Raw genomic sequence first — 20,117 nt, 5'->3', positions numbered from 1 at the left:
ATAAGCACTTTCCAGAGAGATTTATTTCTCTCGTAGGTTATTATAAATATGGTTATGTGTAGAGTCTATGTCGTTGCTAGTTAGACATCGTTTTACCCCAGTTATGCTAAGTTTTTACATGTACTTAAAACTCTTGACAACTTTCTAGTCCTATCTTATCTGTGAGTATAGAAAGCTGTGACAGTACAATTATATGTATTTATAACGATATGCTATATGATTTACAGGAAGACCATGTACTCAGCTGCAACTTCTAAACCCAGAACGATTTGCACGTCTTATCAAAGAAGTAATGAATGCGTTCTGGCCTGGCAGAGAGTTGATTGTTCAGTGGTATCCACTTGATGAAAACAGAAATCACCCACCTGTTGCATGGCTTAAGATGGTTTGGAAGAATCTTTATATACATTTTTCAGAGGATTTGACTTTATTTGATGAGTTGCCACTTATCCCCAGAACTGCGCTGGAGGAAGGGCAGGCGTGTGTGGACCTCATTCGACTCAGGATTCCGTCATTAGTCATCTTAGATGATGAATCTGAAGCACAGCTTCCAGAATTCTTAGCAGACGTTGTACAGAAACTTGGAGGGATTGTCCTCAAAAAGTTAGATCCCACTATACAGCATCCACTTATTAAAAAATATATTCATTCGCCATTACCAAGTGCCGTTTTGCAGATAATGGAGAAGATGCCACTGCAGAAACTATGTAATCAAATAGTGTCGCTACTTCCAGCACACAAAGACGCGCTCAGGAAGTTCTTAGCTAGTTTAACTGGTAGCAGTGAAAAGGAGAAGAGAATAATTCAAGAATTGGCAATATTCAAGCGAATTAACCATTCATCTGGCCAGGAGATTTCTTCTTACACAAAGTTGAAAGGTTGTAAAGTCTTACACCACACTGCCAGGCTTCCCCCAGACCTGCGACTTTCTGTTTCTGTCATAGACAGCAGCGATGAAGCTACTATCCGCTTGGCAAACATGCTGAAGATAGATCCGTTGAAGACCACGAGCTGCTTGAAGCTTATTTTAAAAGACATTGAAAATGCATTTTATTCGCAGGAAGAGGTCACATGCCTTATGCTATGGATCCTTGAGAATCTGTCCTTTCTTAAAAATGAGAATCCAGATGTGCTTCAGTGGCTCATGCCGTTAAAATTCCTTCCACATTCACAGGAGCAGATGGTATCAGCCAGCGAGCTCTTTGACCCTGACGTAGAAGTACTGAAGACTCTCTTTTATAGTGAGGAAGAAACCTGCTTCCCTTCCTCAGTTTTTACCTCGCCAGATACTCTTCACTCTTTAAGACAGATTGGTTTAAAAAATGAAGCCAGTCTCAGAGAAAAAGATGTTGTGCAAGTGGCAAAAAAAATTGAAGCCTTACAGGTGAGTTCCAGTCCAGATCAGGACGTTCTTCTGAGGAAAGCCAAAACCCTCTTACTGGTTTTAAATAGGAATCATGCATTGCTGCAGTCATCGGAAGGAAAGATGACCTTGAAGAAAATAAAGTGGGTTCCAGCCTGCAAGGAAAGGCCTCCAAATTACCCAGGCTCTCTGGTCTGGAAGGGCGATCTCTGCAGTCTGTGTGCCCCTCCAGAAATGTGTGATGTGGCCCACGCAATTCTAGTCGGCTCCTCACTCCCTCTGGTCGAAAGTGTCCATGTAAACCTGGAAAAAGCATTAGGTATCTTCACAAAGCCCAGCATCGGTGCTGTCTTAAAACACTTCAAAATTGTTGTTGATTGGTATACCTCAAAAACCTTCAGTGATGAAGACTACTATCAATTCCAGCATATTTTGCTTGAGATTTATGGGTTCATGCATGATCATTTAAATGAAGGGAAAGATTCTTTTAGAGCCTTAACATTTCCATGGGTTTGGACTGGCAAAAAATTCTGTCCCCTTGCCCAAGCTGTGATCAAACCAATCCATGATCTTGACCTTCAGCCTTATTTACATAATGTGCCTAAAACCATGGCAAAATTCCACCAGCTGTTTAAAGTCTGTGGTTCAATAGAGGAGCTGACATCAGATCATATTTCCATGGTTATTGAGAAGTTATATCTTAAGAGTGACCAAGACCTCAGCGAACAAGAAAGCAAACAAAATCTTCATCTTATGTTGAATATCATCAGATGGCTGTACAGCAATCAGATTCCAGCGAGCCCCAACACACCAGTTCCTATACATTGTAGTAAAAGTCCTTCTAAGCTTATCATGAAACCGATCCATGAATGCTGCTATTGTGACATTAAGGTCGATGACCTTAATGACTTACTTGAAGATTCCGTGGAGCCGATCATTTTGGTACACGAGGACATACCCATGAAAACTGCGGAGTGGCTGAAAGTTCCCTGCCTTAGTACTAGACTGATCAACCCTGAAAACATGGGGTTTGAGCAGTCGGGGCAAAGAGAACCACTCACTGTAAGGATTAAAAATATTCTGGAAGAATACCCTTCAGTGTCTGATATCTTTAAAGAACTGCTTCAAAATGCTGATGATGCCAATGCCACAGAATGCAGCTTCATGATCGATATGAGGAGAAATATGGACATAAGAGAGAATCTCCTGGACCCGGGGATGGCAGCTTGCCACGGGCCCGCCTTGTGGTCATTCAACAATTCTGAATTCTCAGATTCAGACTTCTTGAACATAACTCGGCTAGGAGAGTCTTTAAAAAGATTAGAAGTTGACAAAGTTGGAAAATTTGGTCTTGGATTTAATTCTGTGTACCATATCACTGACATTCCCATCATTATGAGTCGAGAGTTCATGATAATGTTTGATCCAAACATCAACCATATCAGCAAACACATTAAAGACAAGTCCAACCCTGGGATCAAAATTAACTGGAGTAAGCAACAGAAGAGACTTAGGAAGTTTCCCAATCAGTTCAAGCCGTTTATCGATGTGTTTGGCTGCCAGCTGCCTTTGACGGTAGAAGCTCCGTACAGCTACGGAGGGACTCTCTTCCGACTGTCCTTCAGAACTCAGCAGGAAGCAAAAGTGAGCGAGGTCAGCAGTACTTGCTACAACACTGCAGACATTTACTCCCTTGTGGATGAGTTTAGTCTCTGTGGACACAGGCTTATCATTTTCACCCAGAGCGTAAACTCAATGTATTTGAAATACTTGAAAATTGAGGAAGCCAATCCCAGCTTAGCACAAGACACAGTAATCATTAAGAAGAAATCCTGCCCTTCCAAAGCACTGAGCACGCCTGTCGTGAGTGTGTTAAAGGAAGCTGCTAAGCTCATGAAGACTTGCAGCGGCAGCAGTAAAAAGCTCCCCACGGACGAGCCAAGGTCGTCCTGCATTCTTCAGATCACAGTTGAGGAGTTTCACCACGTGTTCAGAAGGATCGCTGACTTGCAGTCGCCCCTGTTCAGAGGCCCTGATGACGACCCAGCTGCTCTCTTTGAAATGGCCAAGTCTGGCCAATCCAAAAAGCCACCTGATGAGTTGTCACAGAAAACGGTGGACTGTACCACGTGGCTGCTGTGCACCTGCATGGATGCAGGCGAAGCTCTGAAGTTTTCCTTGAGTGAGAGCGGGAGGAGACTGGGGCTGGTTCCGTGCGGGGCCGTGGGAGTTCTGCTGTCAGAAGTCCAGGACCAGAAGTGGACCGTGAAACCACATGCTGGAGAGGTGTTTTGCTATTTACCATTACGAATAAAGACTGGCTTGCCCATTCACATCAATGGGTGCTTTGCAGTCACTTCAAACAGAAAGGAAATCTGGAAGACAGACACCAAAGGACGCTGGAACACCACGTTCATGCGACATGTCATCGTGAAAGCCTACCTCCAGGCACTCAGTGTCCTGCGGGACCTGGCCTCCAGCAGGGAGCTGATGGACTATACTTACTATGCGGTATGGCCTGACCCTGATTTAGTTCATGATGACTTCTCTGTGATTTGCCAAGGATTCTATGAAGACATAGCTCATGGAAAGGGGAAGGAATTGACCAGAGTCTTCTCCGATGGATCCACCTGGGTTTCCATGAAGAACGTGAGGTTTCTAGATGACTCCATACTTAAAAGAAGAGATGTTGGTCCTGCAGCCTTCAAGATATTTTTGAAATACCTCAAGAAAACTGGATCCAAAAGCCTTTGTGCTGTTGAACTTCCTTCTTCAGTCAAACTAGGATTTGAAGAAGCTGGCTGCAAACAGATACTGCTTGAAAACACATTTTCAGAGAAACAGTTTTTTTCAGAAGTGTTTTTTCCTAACATTCAAGAAATTGAAGCAGAACTTAGAGATCCTCTCATGAATTTTGTTCTGAATGAGAAAGTGGATGAGTTCTCAGGGATTCTCCGTGTGACTCCATGTATCCCTTGCTCCTTGGAAGGACATCCTCTGGTTTTGCCATCAAGATTGATCCACCCAGAAGGGCGAGTCGCAAAGTTATTTGCTACTAAAGATGGGCGGTTCCCTTATGGCTCTACCCAGGATTATCTGAATCCTATTATTTTGATTAAGCTAGTTCAGTTAGGTATGGCAAAAGATGATATTTTATGGGATGACATGCTGGAACGTGCAGAATCGGTAGCTGAAATTAATAAAAGTGACCACGCTGCTGCTTGTCTAAGAAGTAGTATCCTAATAAGTCTCATTGATGAGAAACTGAAAATAAGGGACCCGAGAGCCAAGGATTTTGCTCCAAGATTTCAAACGATCCCCTTCCTTCCTTTTCTAACAAAGCCAGCTGGCTTTTCTTTGGACTGGAAAGGTAACAGTTTTAAACCTGAAACCATGTTTGCAGCAACCGACCTTTATACAGCTGAGCATCAGGATATAGTTTGCCTTTTGCAACCAATTCTGAATGAAAACTCCCATTCCTTTAGAGGATGTGGTTCAGTGTCGCTGGCTGTGAAAGAGTTCTTGGGATTACTGAAGAAGCCAACAGTTGATCTGGTTGTAAACCAATTGAAAGAAGTTGCAAAATCAGTTGACGATGGAATTACATTGTACCAGGAGAATATCACCAATGCTTGCTACAAACACCTCCATGAAGCCATGATGCAAAATGAAATTGCTAAGCTAGCAATTATTGAAAAGTTAAAACCTTTTAGCTTTATTCTAGTTGAGAATGCATATGTTGACTCAGAAAAAGTTTCTTTTCATTTGAATTTTGAGGCAGCACCCTACCTTTATCAGTTGCCCAATAAATATAAAAATAACTTCCGTGAACTTTTTGAAAGTGTGGGAGTGAGACATTCATTTACTGTTGAAGATTTTGCCCTTGTTTTGGATTCTATTGATCAAGAAAGAGGAACAAAGCAAATAACAGAAGACAGTTTTCAGCTTTGCCGGCGAATAATCAGTGAAGGGATATGGAGCCTAATTAGAGAAAAGAAACAAGAATTTTGTGAGAAAAATTATGGCCAGATATTACTGCCAGATACAAACCTTATGCTTCTCCCTGCTAAATCACTATGCTACAATGATTGTCCTTGGATAAAAGTAAAGGATACCACTGTGAAATACTGTCACGCTGATATACCCAGGGAAGTGGCTGTGAAACTAGGAGCCGTCCCTAAGCGGCACAAAGCCTTGGAGAGATACGCCTCCAATGTCTGTTTCACGACACTTGGCACTGAGTTTGGACAGAAGGAAAAACTGACCAGCAGAATCAAGAGCATCCTTAATGCCTATCCTTCAGAAAAGGAAATGTTGAAAGAGCTACTTCAAAACGCTGATGATGCAAAGGCCACAGAAATCTGTTTTGTGTTTGATCCCAGACAGCATCCAGTCGACCGAATATTTGATGATAAGTGGGCCCCACTGCAGGGTCCCGCACTGTGTGTGTACAACAACCAACCGTTCACAGAAGACGATGTCAGAGGGATTCAGAACCTCGGGAAAGGCACCAAAGAGGGAAACCCTTACAAGACTGGGCAGTATGGGATAGGCTTCAACTCGGTGTATCACATCACAGACTGCCCGTCCTTCATTTCTGGGAATGACATCCTGTGCATTTTTGATCCTCATGCCAGGTACGCGCCAGGAGCCACATCCATTAGTCCCGGGCGCATGTTTCGAGATTTGGATGCAGATTTTAGGACACAGTTCTCAGATGTTCTGGACCTTTATTTGGGAACCCACTTTAAACTGGATAATTGCACAATGTTCAGATTTCCTCTTCGCAATGCAGAAATGGCTAAAATTTCAGAAATTTCCTCAGTTCCATCATCAGACAGAATGGTCCAGAATCTGTTGGACAAATTGCGCTCAGACGGGGCTGAACTTCTAATGTTTCTTAATCACATGGAGAAGATTTCTATTTGTGAAATAGATAAAGGCACTGGAGCACTCAAAGTGCTCTATTCCGTAAAGGGCAAAGTCACGGATGGGGACAGGCTGAAAAGAAAACAGTTTCATGCCTCTGTGATTGACAGTGTCACTAAGAAGAGGCAGCTCCAGGACATCCCCGTGCAGCAAATCAGCTACACGATGGACACTGAGGACTCCGAGGGAAACCTGACCACGTGGCTCATCTGCAACAGGTCTGGTTTCTCGAGCATGGACAAAGTGTCTAAGAGCGTCATCTCAGCGCACAAGAACCAGGACATTACTCTCTTCCCACGAGGCGGGGTTGCGGCCTGCATCACGCACAACTACAAGAAGCCCCACAGGGCCTTCTGCTTCCTGCCTCTGTCCCTGGAGACCGGGCTACCCTTCCACATGAATGGCCACTTTGCGCTGGACTCGGCCCGAAGAAACCTGTGGCGTGATGACAACGGAGTTGGTGTTCGGAGTGACTGGAATAACAGTCTGATGACTGCGTTAATAGCTCCTGCCTATGTTGAATTACTCATACAGTTAAAAAAACGTTATTTCCCTGGTTCTGACCCAACATTGTCAGTTTTACAGAACACACCTATTCATGTGGTCAAGGACACTTTAAAGAAATTTTTGTCATTTTTCCCAGTTAACAGGCTGGATCTACAGCCAGATTTATATTGCCTGGTGAAAGCGCTGTACAGTTGCATTCATGAAGACATGAAACGTCTTTTACCTGTCGTGCGGGCCCCAAATATTGATGGCTCTGACTTACACTCTGCAGTTATAATTACTTGGATCAACATGTCTACTTCAACGAAAACTAGACCATTTTTTGACAATTTGCTGCAGGATGAATTGCAGCACCTTAAAAATGCAGATTATAACATCACAACACGCAAGACCGTAGCAGAGAATGTCTACAGACTAAAACACCTCCTTTTAGAAATTGGTTTCAACTTGGTTTACAACTGTGATGAAACTGCTAATCTTTACCACTGTCTTATAGACGCAGATATTCCTGTTAGTTATGTGACCCCTGCTGATGTGAGATCTTTTTTAATGACGTTTTCCTCTCCTGATACTAATTGCCACATCGGGAAGCTGCCTTGTCGCCTCCAGCAGACTAACCTGAAGCTCTTTCATAGCTTAAAGCTTCTCGTTGATTATTGTTTTAAGGATGCGGAAGAAAATGAGATGGAAGTGGAGGGCCTGCCCCTTCTCATTACACTGGACAGCGTCTTGCAGACTTTCGATGCAAAACGACCCAAATTTCTAACAACATACCATGAATTGATTCCATCCCGCAAAGACTTGTTCATGAATACATTATACTTGAAATACAGTCATATTTTATTGAACCGTAAAGTTGCAAAAGTGTTTGACATCTCCACCTTTGCTGACTTGTTAGCCTCAGTGTTGCCTCGTGAATATAAGACCAAAAATTGTACCAAGTGGAAAGACAATTTTGCAAGCGAGTCTTGGCTGAAGAACGCATGGCATTTTGTCAGTGAATCGGTCAGTGTGAAAGAAGATCAAGAAGACACAAAACCAGCATTTGCCGTTGTGGTGGATACCCTGAAAGACTGGGCACTGCTGCCGGGAACAAAGTTCACCGTTTCAGCCAACCAGCTGGTGGTCCCTGAAGGAGACGTCCTGCTTCCTCTAAGCCTCATGCACATCGCTGTCTTCCCAAATGCCCAGAGTGACAAGGTTTTTCACGCTCTCATGAAAGCTGGCTGCATTCAACTTGCTTTGAACAAAATCTGCTCCAAAGACAGTGCATTTGTTCCTCTGTTGTCAAGTCACACGGCAAACATCGAGAGCCCAGCGAGCATCCTGAAGGCTGTACATTATATGGTCCAGACCTCAACATTCAGAGCTGAAAAGTTAGTCGAAAATGACTTTGAAGCGCTTTTGATGTATTTTAACTGCAATTTGAGTCACTTGATGTCTCAAGATGACATAAAAATTTTAAAGTCACTTCCATGCTACAAATCCATCAGTGGCCGCTATATGAGCATTGCCAAATTTGGAGCATGCTTTGTGCTTACAAAAAGTATCCCTTCAGCTGAAGTGGAAAAATGGACACAATCATCATCGTCTGCATTTCTTGAAGAAAAAATGCACTTAAAAGAACTCTATGAGGTGATTGGTTGTATACCTGTAGATGATCTGGAGGTGTATTTGAAACATCTTTTACCAAAGATTGAAAACCTCTCCTACGATGCAAAATTGGAGCATTTGATCTATCTTAAGAATAGGTTGTCAAGTGCCGAGGAGCTATCAGAGATCAAGGAACAACTCTTTGAAAAGCTGGAGAGTCTGTTGATAATTCATGATGCCAACAATCGACTGAAGCAAGCAAAACATTTCTACGATAGAACTGTGAGAGTTTTTGAAGTTATGCTTCCCGAAAAATTGTTTATTCCTAAGGATTTCTTTAAAAAATTGGAACAACTTATAAAACCCAAAAATCACATTGCATTCATGACATCCTGGGTGGAATTCTTGCGAAACATGGGACTAAAATATATCCTTTCGCAGCAGCAGTTGCTACAGTTTGCTAAGGAAATCAGCGTGAGAGCTAATACAGAAAACTGGTCCAAAGAGACACTGCAAAACACAGTTGACATCCTCCTGCATCATATTTTCCAAGAACGAACGGATTTGTTATCTGGAAACTTTCTGAAAGAACTGTCTCTAATACCGTTCTTATGTCCTGAGCGGGCCCCTGCTGAGTTCATTCGATTTCATCCTCAGTATCAAGAGGTGAACGGAACCCTGCCTCTCATAAAGTTCAACGGAGCACAGGTCAACCCGAAGTTCAAGCAGTGTGATGTGCTGCAGCTGCTGTGGACGTCCTGCCCCATTCTTCCAGAGAAGGCCACGCCCTTGAGCATCAAGGAGCAGGAAGGCAGTGACCTTGGCCCCCAGGAGCAGCTGGAACAGGTATTAAATATGCTGAGTGTCAATCTGGATCCCCCCCTTGATAAGGTCATTAATAACTGCAGAAACATCTGCAACATAACAACTTTGGATGAAGAAATGGTGAAAACTAGAGCGAAGGTCTTAAGGAGCATCTATGAATTTCTTAGCGCGGAGAAGAGGGAGTTCCGTTTCCAGCTGCGGGGGGTGACTTTTGTGATGGTGGAAGACGGCTGGAAGCTTCTGAAGCCCGAGGAGGTGGTGATAAACCTAGAATACGAGTCTGACTTTAAGCCGTATTTGTATAAGCTGCCACTCGAACTTGGCACATTTCACCAGTTGTTCAAACACTTGGGTACTGAAGACATTATTTCCACTAAGCAGTATGTCGAAGTGCTGAGCCGCATCTTCAAGAATTCGGAAGGAAAGCAGCTGGACCCTAATGAGATGCGTACAGTTAAGAGAGTCGTCTCCGGTCTGTTCAAGAGTCTGCAGAACGACTCCGTGAAGGTGAGGGCTGACCTTGAGAACGTCCGCGACCTGGCGCTGCACCTCCCCAGCCAGGACGGCCGTTTGGTCAAGTCCAGCATCTTGGTGTTTGACGATGCGCCGCATTACAAGAGCAGGATCCAGGGGAACATCGGCGTGCAGATGTTGGTGGACCTCAGCCAGTGCTACCTGGGGAAGGACCACGGCTTTCACACCAAGCTCATCATGCTCTTTCCTCAGAAGCTCAGGCCCCGCCTCCTGAGCAGCATCCTCGAGGAGCAGTTGGACGAGGAGACCCCCAAAGTCTGCCAGTTCGGAGCGCTGTGCTCTCTTCAGGGGAGACTGCAGCTACTGTTGTCTTCCGAGCAGTTCATCACGGGCCTCATCAGGATCATGAAGCATGAGAATGATAACGCTTTCCTGGCCAATGAAGAGAAAGCCATAAGGCTCTGCAAAGCCTTGCGAGAAGGACTGAAGGTGTCCTGCTTCGAAAAGCTTCAAACAACATTAAGAGTGAAAGGCTTCAACCCTATTCCCCACAGCAGAAGTGAGACTTTTGCTTTTCTGAAGAGATTTGGCAACGCGGTCATCCTGCTGTACATCCAACATTCAGACAGCAAAGACATCAATTTCCTGTTAGCATTGGCGATGACCCTGAAGTCGGCCACTGACAACTTGATTTCTGACACTTCCTACTTGATTGCTATGCTAGGATGCAATGACATTTACAGGATCAGTGAGAAGCTCGACAGTCTAGGGGTGAAGTACGACTCTTCAGAGCCATCCAAACTGGAGCTCCCGATGCCTGGCACGCCAATACCCGCCGAGATTCACTATACTCTGCTAATGGACCCCATGAACGTCTTCTACCCGGGGGAGTATGTTGGGTACCTTGTTGATGCGGAAGGCGGGGACATCTATGGGTCATACCAGCCGACGTACACATATGCGATTATCGTGCAAGAGGTTGAAAGGGAAGATGCGGACATTTCTAGTTTCCTGGGAAAGATATATCAGATTGATATTGGCTACAGTGAGTATAAAATCGTTAGCTCTCTTGATCTGTATAAGTTCTCAAGGCCTGACGAGAGCTCCCAGAGCAGAGACAGTGCTGCCTCCACACCGACCAGCCCCACGGAGGGCCTCACTCCTGGCCTCAGGAGCATTCCTCCCCTCTTTTCTGGCAGAGAGAGCCACAAGACTTCATCTTCAAAGCACCATTCCCCCAAAAAGCTCAAGGTCAATTCTTTACCGGAAATCCTCAAAGAAGTGACGTCCGTGGTGGAACAGGCTTGGAAGCTTCCGGAATCGGAACGAAAAAAGATCATTAGGCGGTTGTATTTGAAATGGCATCCAGACAAAAACCCAGAGAACCATGACATTGCCAATGAAGTTTTCAAACACTTGCAGAATGAAATCAACAGATTAGAAAAGCAGGCTTTCCTAGACCAAAATGCAGACAGAGCCTCCAGACGAACGTTTTCAACCTCAGCGTCCCGATTTCAGTCAGACAAGTACTCGTTCCAGAGATTTTATACCTCATGGAATCAGGAGGCCACGAGCCACAAGTCTGAGAGGCAGCAGCAAAATAAAGAGAAGTGCGCGCCATCGGCGGGCCAGAATTACTCCCAGCGCTTCTTTGTGCCGCCCACGTTCAAGTCGGTGGGCAACCCGGTGGAGGCGCGCAGGTGGCTGCGGCAGGCGCGGGCCAACTTCTCGGCCGCCCGAAACGACCTCCACAAGAATGCCAACGAGTGGGTGTGCTTCAAGTGCTACCTGTCCACCAAGCTGGCCCTGATTGCCGCGGACTACGCCGTGAGGGGGAAGTCGGATAAAGACGTGAAGCCCACGGCGCTCGCCCAAAAGATCGAGGAGTACAGCCCGCAGCTCGAGGGACTGACCAACGATGTGCACACGCTGGAAGCCTACGGCGTGGACAGCTTGAAGACGAGGTACCCCGACTTGCTCCCTTTCCCGCAGATCCCCAACGACAGGTTCACCTCTGAGGTTGCCATGAGGGTGATGGAGTGCACTGCCTGCATCATCATCAAACTTGAAAATTTCATACAGCAAAAGGTGTGAAGATGTTCAAGAGGGAAGCAGAGGTGGGTCTTGGCGGCGTTGTTAGCACAAACAGAACCCGCCGCCCCATCATGCTTCGCTGCCAGTTAGCGAAGCACATTGCGGGTTGTTCTGAAAGAACTTTGGAGTTGTTGTTAGCATGGACGCCAACCGAAAACCTTAGCTGAATCTAAAAGAGATTGCTCTTGAAGGTGGTGTGGGCTGCAGAGCAGCTGGGTATACCTGAATGACTGGGAGAGCACAGTTTCAGCCTGCACTTTATGTAACCAAAGCTTTGCAGTTTGTTAAGCGTCTGTGTACATCTCTGGTTAGGATGAAGTTAGTTTTGTGTTTTAAGCAGCTAATGAAACACTGGTTTAGACATAGAAGGGGAATCGAGTCTTTGTAGCATATCATTTTTTAAAGTGAACCCTCTTAGATGCATTATTTTCTTATCAGCTGGCTCTGATTATGAATTTGTTGCAGTTTTACATCTTCAATACTCAGTGCATTTAAAAATGGTACAGTATTTTAATCCTGAATATTACTTGACCAAGTGTGAGGGTAGTCCTTCCCAGAGTGCACTGCGTGCACTTTACGTCTTTCTTTTAAATGGTTTTTTATACTTTGTGTTTACAGGTTGTGAAGATAGCATACAGGAAACTCAGAGTGGTGGCAGTTCTTATAACTGATGTTAATATTTTTTCTGGAGACTGCTTACCAGATGTTTTTCAGCTGTTAGAAGCCCTGCTTTATGTTTATGTGTACACATTTTTCATAAATGTCATATTTATATAGTGTGGTTGAAAATGATGCAATCTTTTGTTGTCTAAAGGTGCTGCAGCTAAAAAAAAGCAAAAACCATTGTCCTTCAGTATGGCAGTTAGTGGAGTTCTTTTTTTTAACTTTAAAAACATTTAAAATGGTTAAAACCATTGTGATATCTAGTAGTTTATAAAAGAGGAATCATCAACCTCCCCATGGATGATCAGAACTGACATTTAATTTTCATCATGTGTAAGAGTCTCACATATTTACTTTAACAAGTTTCTTTTGCTGAATGTAAAAGAAAGATAATGATCATTAGTTGATATCAGTAAATGATGACTGTAAATGATGCTAAGTATAATGTTTTATGCAATTAAGGGCTTACAGAACATGTGAAAATTTTTTTTACTTGTATTGGTAATACGGAATGTTTGCACCTCTGCAATTATATTGCTTCGGGATATGAAATTATGTAATTATTTCTGCTGTTATATTAAGTGCCATAATTTTAATAAAGCAAAATGTACATATGACATCATCGTAAGGAGCATTTGAGAAATAGTTCATTGGAAATCAAACTCAGTATCTTCCTGTATTAAGTTTTGATGTGTGTGTCTGTGTGTGCTTATTGGGAATGTTAAGGTAGAGTGTCCTGTATATTTTTTTGCTGGGATTTTGCAGGTCGCTTTCTCAGGATCAGTGAACCATAAAGAGCTTGGTATATATGAGGTTTGGTAGGTGCTTCTTGACTTAGCTAAGTGTTGATTTCACCTTTTCAGGGGTTAAGTTTGTTATCCATATGGAGTGCCTGTGTGTGTGGAAATAGACACGTGTATATGGTTCTCTTGGTGGTGAAGACTGAGTTGGTGCTTCCCTTGCCCCCAAGGAGGATGCATGTTGGGCTCATTCATACCTGAACCCTGGCAGATCTGAAGTGTCTATCTTTACCGCTGAGGCCTGAGTCTTTGGGGGCGTGGCAGGCAAGGGCTGAGGGCTCTGTCCAGGGCTGCCGAGTCAGGGGACTTCCTCTGGACTTCCTGAGTGTCTGCTGCTTTGAAGCTTAGATTTGGCACTTAGAATATATGTTCTTGCTTTTGAAGATCAAATTTTACATGGGAAACCTAGTGTCTGGCCTTGGTCACAGTTGATCTAATTGGAGTTTTGTGTTTTTCCAGACTTAAAAAAAAAATGCAGCCTCACAGTCCCTTGTATTTACCCTGAGTGTGTTTCAGAATTTGATTTTAGGAAGTGAACACTACAGGCGTATGTCCCTTTTTAATGAAACACTGCCATCGGGGCCGAGCTGCACCTGGAATCAAACACACTCATATATCTGCAGTGAAGCCCCTGAATATTCCCACTAAACTGAGTAAATAAACCTGATAAACAGCCTCTTGTGCGTTCAGGACAGGTTTTGCCACCCATAGTTTGCAGCAGACATTTGAAAAGTTTTCATTTTTTTGGAGCTTTTGAGATCTTGAAGATAAGGAATTCTGGACCTAGTTTATGTGTTACACTGTTGCATGCTTTCCTGTTCCTTTCCTTGCATTTTGCTTGTCTTTTTGAAGGGCCCTGGGAGCTGTCTGCATGGGTTGTGGGTTGCTGCTCCTGCATTGTGTGCGTCTGGGAATGGGAGTGGGGTCTTTGCTGTGACCGGTGTCCCCAGCTGGGTGTCCCGATTGTTCATAAGCGCCGTGAGGAGACCAGTGAGAAACTTGCCTAGTACGGTGAGCTCACAGAGCAGGGAGTGCTGAGCGCCCAATGGTGATTTGAGTGAAATGTTAAAATAGTGCTTAGCAAAATGCAGGGACGCTGTTGGTGGGTTCACTTAGGTGTGGGCGGGGTTTGCTTCCTCCCTGGGTGCCGGTTGCCGTTTTCTGTGCTTGAAGTGTTTTGTTGAGCTCCAGGGTAATGTTTGCAGGGCTGGTAGAAGACAGCAAGTCTAGAAGATGTTTATTAGTCATGCATCCATCAGTTCCACCAGAGAAGCAGAACCAGGAGAGCATGTGTGCATGCATGTGAAAAAGCTGACTTCCAGGAACTGACTAGGGGTCGTGGAGGCTGCAGGGCCAGAGCCCGCAGGGCAGGCCATGGCCTGGGTGTGTATGGGCAGGAGCCGGCAGGTGTGTTGCATACGACACTGGTTGCTACCTTTTAAAAAGACTCTTGTTTGAAGAGATGTGACTTCAAGGCTTAAAGTCATTCATTTGTCAGGGCGGGTGCTAGGTGGGATGGTGCACGTGCCAACCGGGCTGTGGGTCAGACCTCAGATGGGTGTGACGTGGTTGTCTACTAACATTATGGAGTTAGTCGACTCGTAGACTAAGCCTTATTATTTAAAAATAAGACATGTGGTGTGTTTACAACAGCTGCTTCTCTCTTTTAGAGCTAATAAGCGGCTCTGAAATATCCTCCCTTACTCTGAATACAAAATCCAGGCCTCTAAAAAGGCAAGATGGAATAGACAGTGCACCATCTATTCTGTCAGAAGTACACTTTAACTGAGCTGTGCCTCTGGCTCACCTGCTAATATGACACAAAGCTGACTTGTTTTCCCAACCACAGCAGATTTGAAGTGGAAGTTATCATGTGGAGAAGACTGCCCAACCTGCTAACAGCTGATGTTTCAAACTGGGAAAGGAGGGAGACAAGGAGTGAAAATAAACAGATGAGCCTGAAAGCCTTCGTGTGAGGATTCTGCCCTTTTGAAAGAACAGCGGCCGCCCTCATGCCCTGTTCCTCGCAGGAGCAGAGGCACACCCGATGGGTGGCCCGGGGGGCAGGGCGACCCAGCCGGTGGGGCTACAGCCTCCTTGAATCTGGTTGCCATAGAGAAGGCAGCACGTGTCACCCCCTCCACATCGTGAGTGTGGGAGTCAGAGCCACTAGTCCATGTTTTATTCCGCTGTGAGGTATTAGGAAGTTCATTTTACTGTGAATCAAATGTCTTTACTATTAAAGCTAATATTTTGATCTTCATCTTCTTGACTTGTGCCTACCTAGTTCACAAGTTGGCAGAGAAATATGTGTTATTTTTGGATCCCTAAGATCTCAACATTCAGTGGTCTATGAACAGAATAATATGAGGGGGATCCCAAAACACCCAGAATTAATAGTTTTTTGGAGGGTGGGCCCCTTGTAATACAGGCTCTCCCTACTAGCTAAGTGTTCTTGGAACCCGTCAGCATTCGTGTACTGGCTACCATTGTTATGAGAGGCTGTGTTCAGCTTCAGTGAATTTTTCTGGAGATTCTTTCAGCGTTTCCCCTTTGCATGATGGGGGATTTATGAGCACCTCTGCCCATACTGTGCTGGGTTTTCAGCAGTTTGGGAGCAAAAACGGCATGAACCCCAGGCCCCACCCTCCCTATTCATCCAATCGCGCCCCAAGCGACTCTTTTGTTTTCCCAGTTGAAAAAAGTCATCAGAGGGAAATGTTTTGCTGATGTCGAAAAGGTGAAATAAGAAATGGCAGAAGCACTAAAAGGCATTAAAATGGAGGAGTTAAAAAACTATTTCGAGCAGTAGAAAAAGCATCTTGATAGATGTCTTGTATCAGAGAGTTCTTCGAAGGTGACTGAAGTTTACACCTGTAAGAATAAATATACACTTTTGAATAACTACTGGGTTTTCTTTAGGTCCCCTTTGTATAATAGGAGTATCAGTCTATATACCTTGATATGTTTATATATGTTTATATATCCTTTGGGAGGCCGAGGTGAGTGGATTGCCTGAGCCCGCAGGTCGAGACCCGCCTGGGCAACTTGGCGAGACCTCATCTCTACAATAAATCAAAAATCAGCCGGGCGTGGTAGTGTGCGCCTGTAATTCCAGCTACTCGGAAGGCTGAGGCGGAAGGATCGCCGGAGCCCAGCAGGTCGAGGCTGCGGTGGCCGGGAGCGGCCACTGCACTCCAGTCTGGGCGACGGAGTGAGACTCCAACTCAAAATAAATAAATAAATAAATAAATAAATAAATAAATAAATAAATATATATCTTGTTATATGTTTATAAGGAGCCTAGATCTTCATCGAAAATTTAAATTATATTGCACGATGTTTTTAAGAAGACATATTTATGCAATACATTTGAGAATACAGTCTATCTAAAAACTTGATTTAAAGGAAGGATAGATTCCTTATTCTGGAGACTTCAGCTACCCGTAACTTCTTTCCAGATGATTCCATATAGCTAAGGCGCAAAAAATAGAATTTAGGCCTTTTACTCAAAAGGTCCTGTTCTCCCTGCTTCCTACTTGATTTTTTTTTTTTTTTTTTTTTTTGAGTTGGAGTGTCACTCTGTTGCCCAGACTGGAGTGCAGTGGCCGCTCCCAGCCACTGCAGCCTCTATCCACTAGGCTCTGGCTATCCTTCCGCCTCAGTCTTCCGAGTAGCCAGAACTACAGACATGCGCTACCATGCCCAGCTGATTTTTTTGATTTATTGTAGAGATGAGGTCTCACCAAGTTGCCCAGGCGGGTCTCGAACCTGTGGGCTCAGGCAATCCACTCACCTCAGCCTCCCAAAGCGCGGGATTACAGGCTGAGCCACTGAGCCCAGCGATTCTTTTCTTGACCTCACTGTATCATCAAAGCACCAGTTTTTGGAAATGTGAGAACCAAGCTAGTCTATAAATGTTCAGTGATCCTATGCTGTGTCAACCAGCCTTGAAGACACATTTTATACAAACATGGAACAAAACGACAAAACTATTTACTATGACAGTAGGAATGCTGCAGTAAGAAAGCATGTATTCATCCTAAAATCAATACTTAATGGAAAAGGTGAGTCACACCCCATCCCCTGCAAACCTTGAGAACTTTAGAGCTTGCTCCTAATTGCTTGGGAAGCACTGCATTTCTATTTTGCAATTTCAAGTGTTTATGCATATTAGCAATTTTTAAAAAAAGCAAGGGGTTGTTACACGTGTGCAATGCTGTGAAGTGAACATCATACTAGACTAGCATTATGAACAGAGTTCACTTTTCTACTTTCTCTTGATTCCAAGACTGTAGAGAATGAATTTGAACTTGTGTTTATAGTTATCTTATTAGAAAGTTGCAGTGCTGTTGGTCTCACCACTGGAGCTGTTTGGGGATTCTTATTATAATAACAGCTAAAAACAAACAAACAAATCCCACCTCTTTTTGTAATGGGGGGCATTGTACAAAGTGAGTGGGTGGCCCATGCAGAATGAACCTCTTTTCATAGGTTGATGTGTCCCATCTGGCTGATTCAGCGACACGGGCAACCAACTGGTACCAGGCATTTCACAAGCCGTGAGCGTCTGGTGCTATGAAGGTACGCCCAGTCTCCATCTCTCGAGTCGCGGTAGTGTCCAGCTGAGCAGCCAGGAGTCCCTCCACAGACTAGCCCTTTGGTCTTGGCGGTGACTAGACCCCCTCAGGCCCTCAGTGTCTCCTTCTGTCAAGTGAGTGTTATCTACCTAGACACACAGATGGGTGTTCCTGGCGCGAGGAGGCAACATATCAAAGTTTTTCAAAGTGAAAACAGCTGCGCACATTTTAGGCTCGCATTTTGGTTTAATTTCAGGAGTTACCATGTGACCATGTGATTTGTCCTATCTGGGCCTTGGTCACTGGTAACTTGGGGATAAAACACCTGCCTCAAAGGCCTGTTGGGAGGATTAAAGAAAGACACTCAACTGTGAAGTCTGGAAAACTTGTGTTGATTTTTATTGCTCACTGACTACATACGTAGGAAGCAAGACTAGCGTTGTGTGACTTATTCCTCTGACTACTTATTGAAAATCAGATGAGCCTTAAATTCTCTTCAAAACTCGAGGTTGTCTAGTGAAACCTGACACGCTGCATTCACCTGGGACTTGAGTGATGTGAAGGAAACGTGTAGAACTTTGGGGCATTTAAGGATGGACCTACGTTACTTTCCAGGGGAGTCAGATCGCCACAGTTGAGCATCATACATTGATTGCACACAGCGACTCAACAGCTTGACATTTCATCAGACATCAACATGAGTACAAGAGGTAGGGAGGGAGGCAAGGCAGACAGAAGCCGCAACTGTCCTGGCAAAAATGAATCCATCTATGGAGTAAACATGGAATAAACACATTGCTTTGATATTTGCTCGACGTTTGTGTCGAACATCCATGTGCCATTTTGAGATTGCCTATCCTTGTCCCAGCACCTTCACCAGGATGTTTTCCTCTGAGTTCCTCTGAAAGGTGTGTCCTACTTTCCGTCCACAGCTGCCTCCGTCTTGGGGATGTCCAGCTGCCCCCTGGGGTGGGAGGACTGGAAGTCAGCACCCCCACAGCTCACTGGGCAGAGGCAGGCTCTCGTGGAGGGCCAGGCAGGTGGCTCAGAGGCAGATGTGGCTGTGTTCCTGGCACGTGGTCCCCACACTGGCAGCGGACAGGTAGAGCTTGCCGTCGGGGCACACACAGATCTCGTAGAGTCCCTGCGAGCTGCCAGAGGGACCCTGCGTCTCCTGCACCAACTTGGGCAGACTCACAGTTTCAGCATCAAGCACCAGCTGTTTGCGAGGAAACGAGAGAAGGGGTGTTAGGGCGGGAATGACCTCGATCCACAGGAAATTCTCAAAATGTTTCCAACAATCAATATCTTTTCTCCTCAAGGAAAAGGAAACGGGCAACTGACTGAAGCTGTGTCAAAGCCCGGTTCCACCGTACACGCAAGCAGGGGCCTCACAGGCCCTGCTCCAGGATGGAGGGGCCGCTTTTTCCTATTGTGCGCATCCGGCTGGAAAGGTGACCCATTGTGACAATATGCTCTACAGTCTGTGTGTTCAGTAAACTGGGTTTCTCTCCAGTTTTATGATGCTGCACTCCTAAAAACGCCTTTCAGAATTATTTGATAAAAGAATAGAATTTTGCCACTTTACATTTACCTGGTGATCTGCCTCAACTTTATGTTAAATCACCTCTTCTCCACGGGATAAAGTGCAACCCCAGAAACAGATTCCTCCTAGTCACTTTCGCCTGTGAGTGTTGAAAGTTATCCTGATTTTGCCTGCAATTTTGTTTTCCCATGAGAGGTATTTAAATTCATCCTATTCGCCATCAACCCTTTCCCTTTCTGTTAAATATGATCTGAAACCCCACTGCCTCCTATTCGGTGCTGAAAAGCAGTAGACACATAGAATAAGCCCAATTAAAATGAGAGCGACTGGGTGTTCTGATTATATTGTAACTGAGTTAAGCTGAGAATCTGGAAATCTGGATAAGGAAGGGTGAGCTGTCACAGTGAGCAGCCAAGCCCTACCCACCCAGGTGTGTGCCCAGGAAAGGAGATTAAACCATGCCAGGGGTGGGCACGATGCTCTTCCTGGCCACAGGGGAGCCCCTTCCTTTGTCATATGTGGTCTCATCCATGTGGCCCCATCTATGAGTAAGCTGCTGTCTGCCGTCCACGTTCTGCTGGGAGCCAATCCCACCCCATGAGGTGAGAGGAACACAGGATCACAGCGTCATAGGCAGAGCTTTGCCCAAGTGGTGGCCACACCATCCAAGTCAAATTGGTGTTGTTTTTTTTGTTTTGTTTTTGAGTTGGAGTCTCACTCGGTCGCCCAGACTGGAGTGCAGT

The 20,117-nt window shown here is 44.9% G+C and overlaps 2 protein-coding genes across 3 annotated transcripts in view; one reads left to right on the top strand and one right to left on the bottom strand.

Moving 5' to 3' along the window:
* SACS (sacsin molecular chaperone) overlaps positions 1-13,070 on the top strand; it is a 43,260-nt gene extending 30,190 nt beyond the window's left edge. For both annotated transcript variants that reach the window (XM_021706806.1, XM_008073700.2), the window contains one exon: positions 228-13,070. In XM_021706806.1, the coding sequence (XP_021562481.1) occupies positions 228-11,785 (11,558 nt within the window). In that variant the 3' untranslated portion in view covers positions 11,786-13,070. The remainder of the gene's footprint in view (positions 1-227) is intronic.
* Positions 13,071-18,862: 5,792 nt separating this feature from the next.
* The window catches only part of SGCG (sarcoglycan gamma), an 88,601-nt gene continuing 87,346 nt past the window's right edge, over positions 18,863-20,117 (bottom strand). Inside the window, exon 9 of the mRNA XM_021706804.1 lies at positions 18,863-19,047. Coding sequence (XP_021562479.1) covers positions 18,874-19,047 — 174 coding nt within the window. The 3' untranslated portion in view covers positions 18,863-18,873. The remainder of the gene's footprint in view (positions 19,048-20,117) is intronic.

The sequence above is a fragment of the Carlito syrichta genome, unplaced genomic scaffold, assembly GCF_000164805.1.
Source record: "Carlito syrichta isolate Samal-C Ts95f unplaced genomic scaffold, Tarsius_syrichta-2.0.1 Scaffold316024, whole genome shotgun sequence".
NCBI classification, from domain to species: Eukaryota; Metazoa; Chordata; class Mammalia; order Primates; family Tarsiidae; genus Carlito; species Carlito syrichta.
The sequence above is the reverse complement of the archived record's forward strand: the minus strand, read 5'-3'. Positions and strand labels throughout refer to the sequence as shown.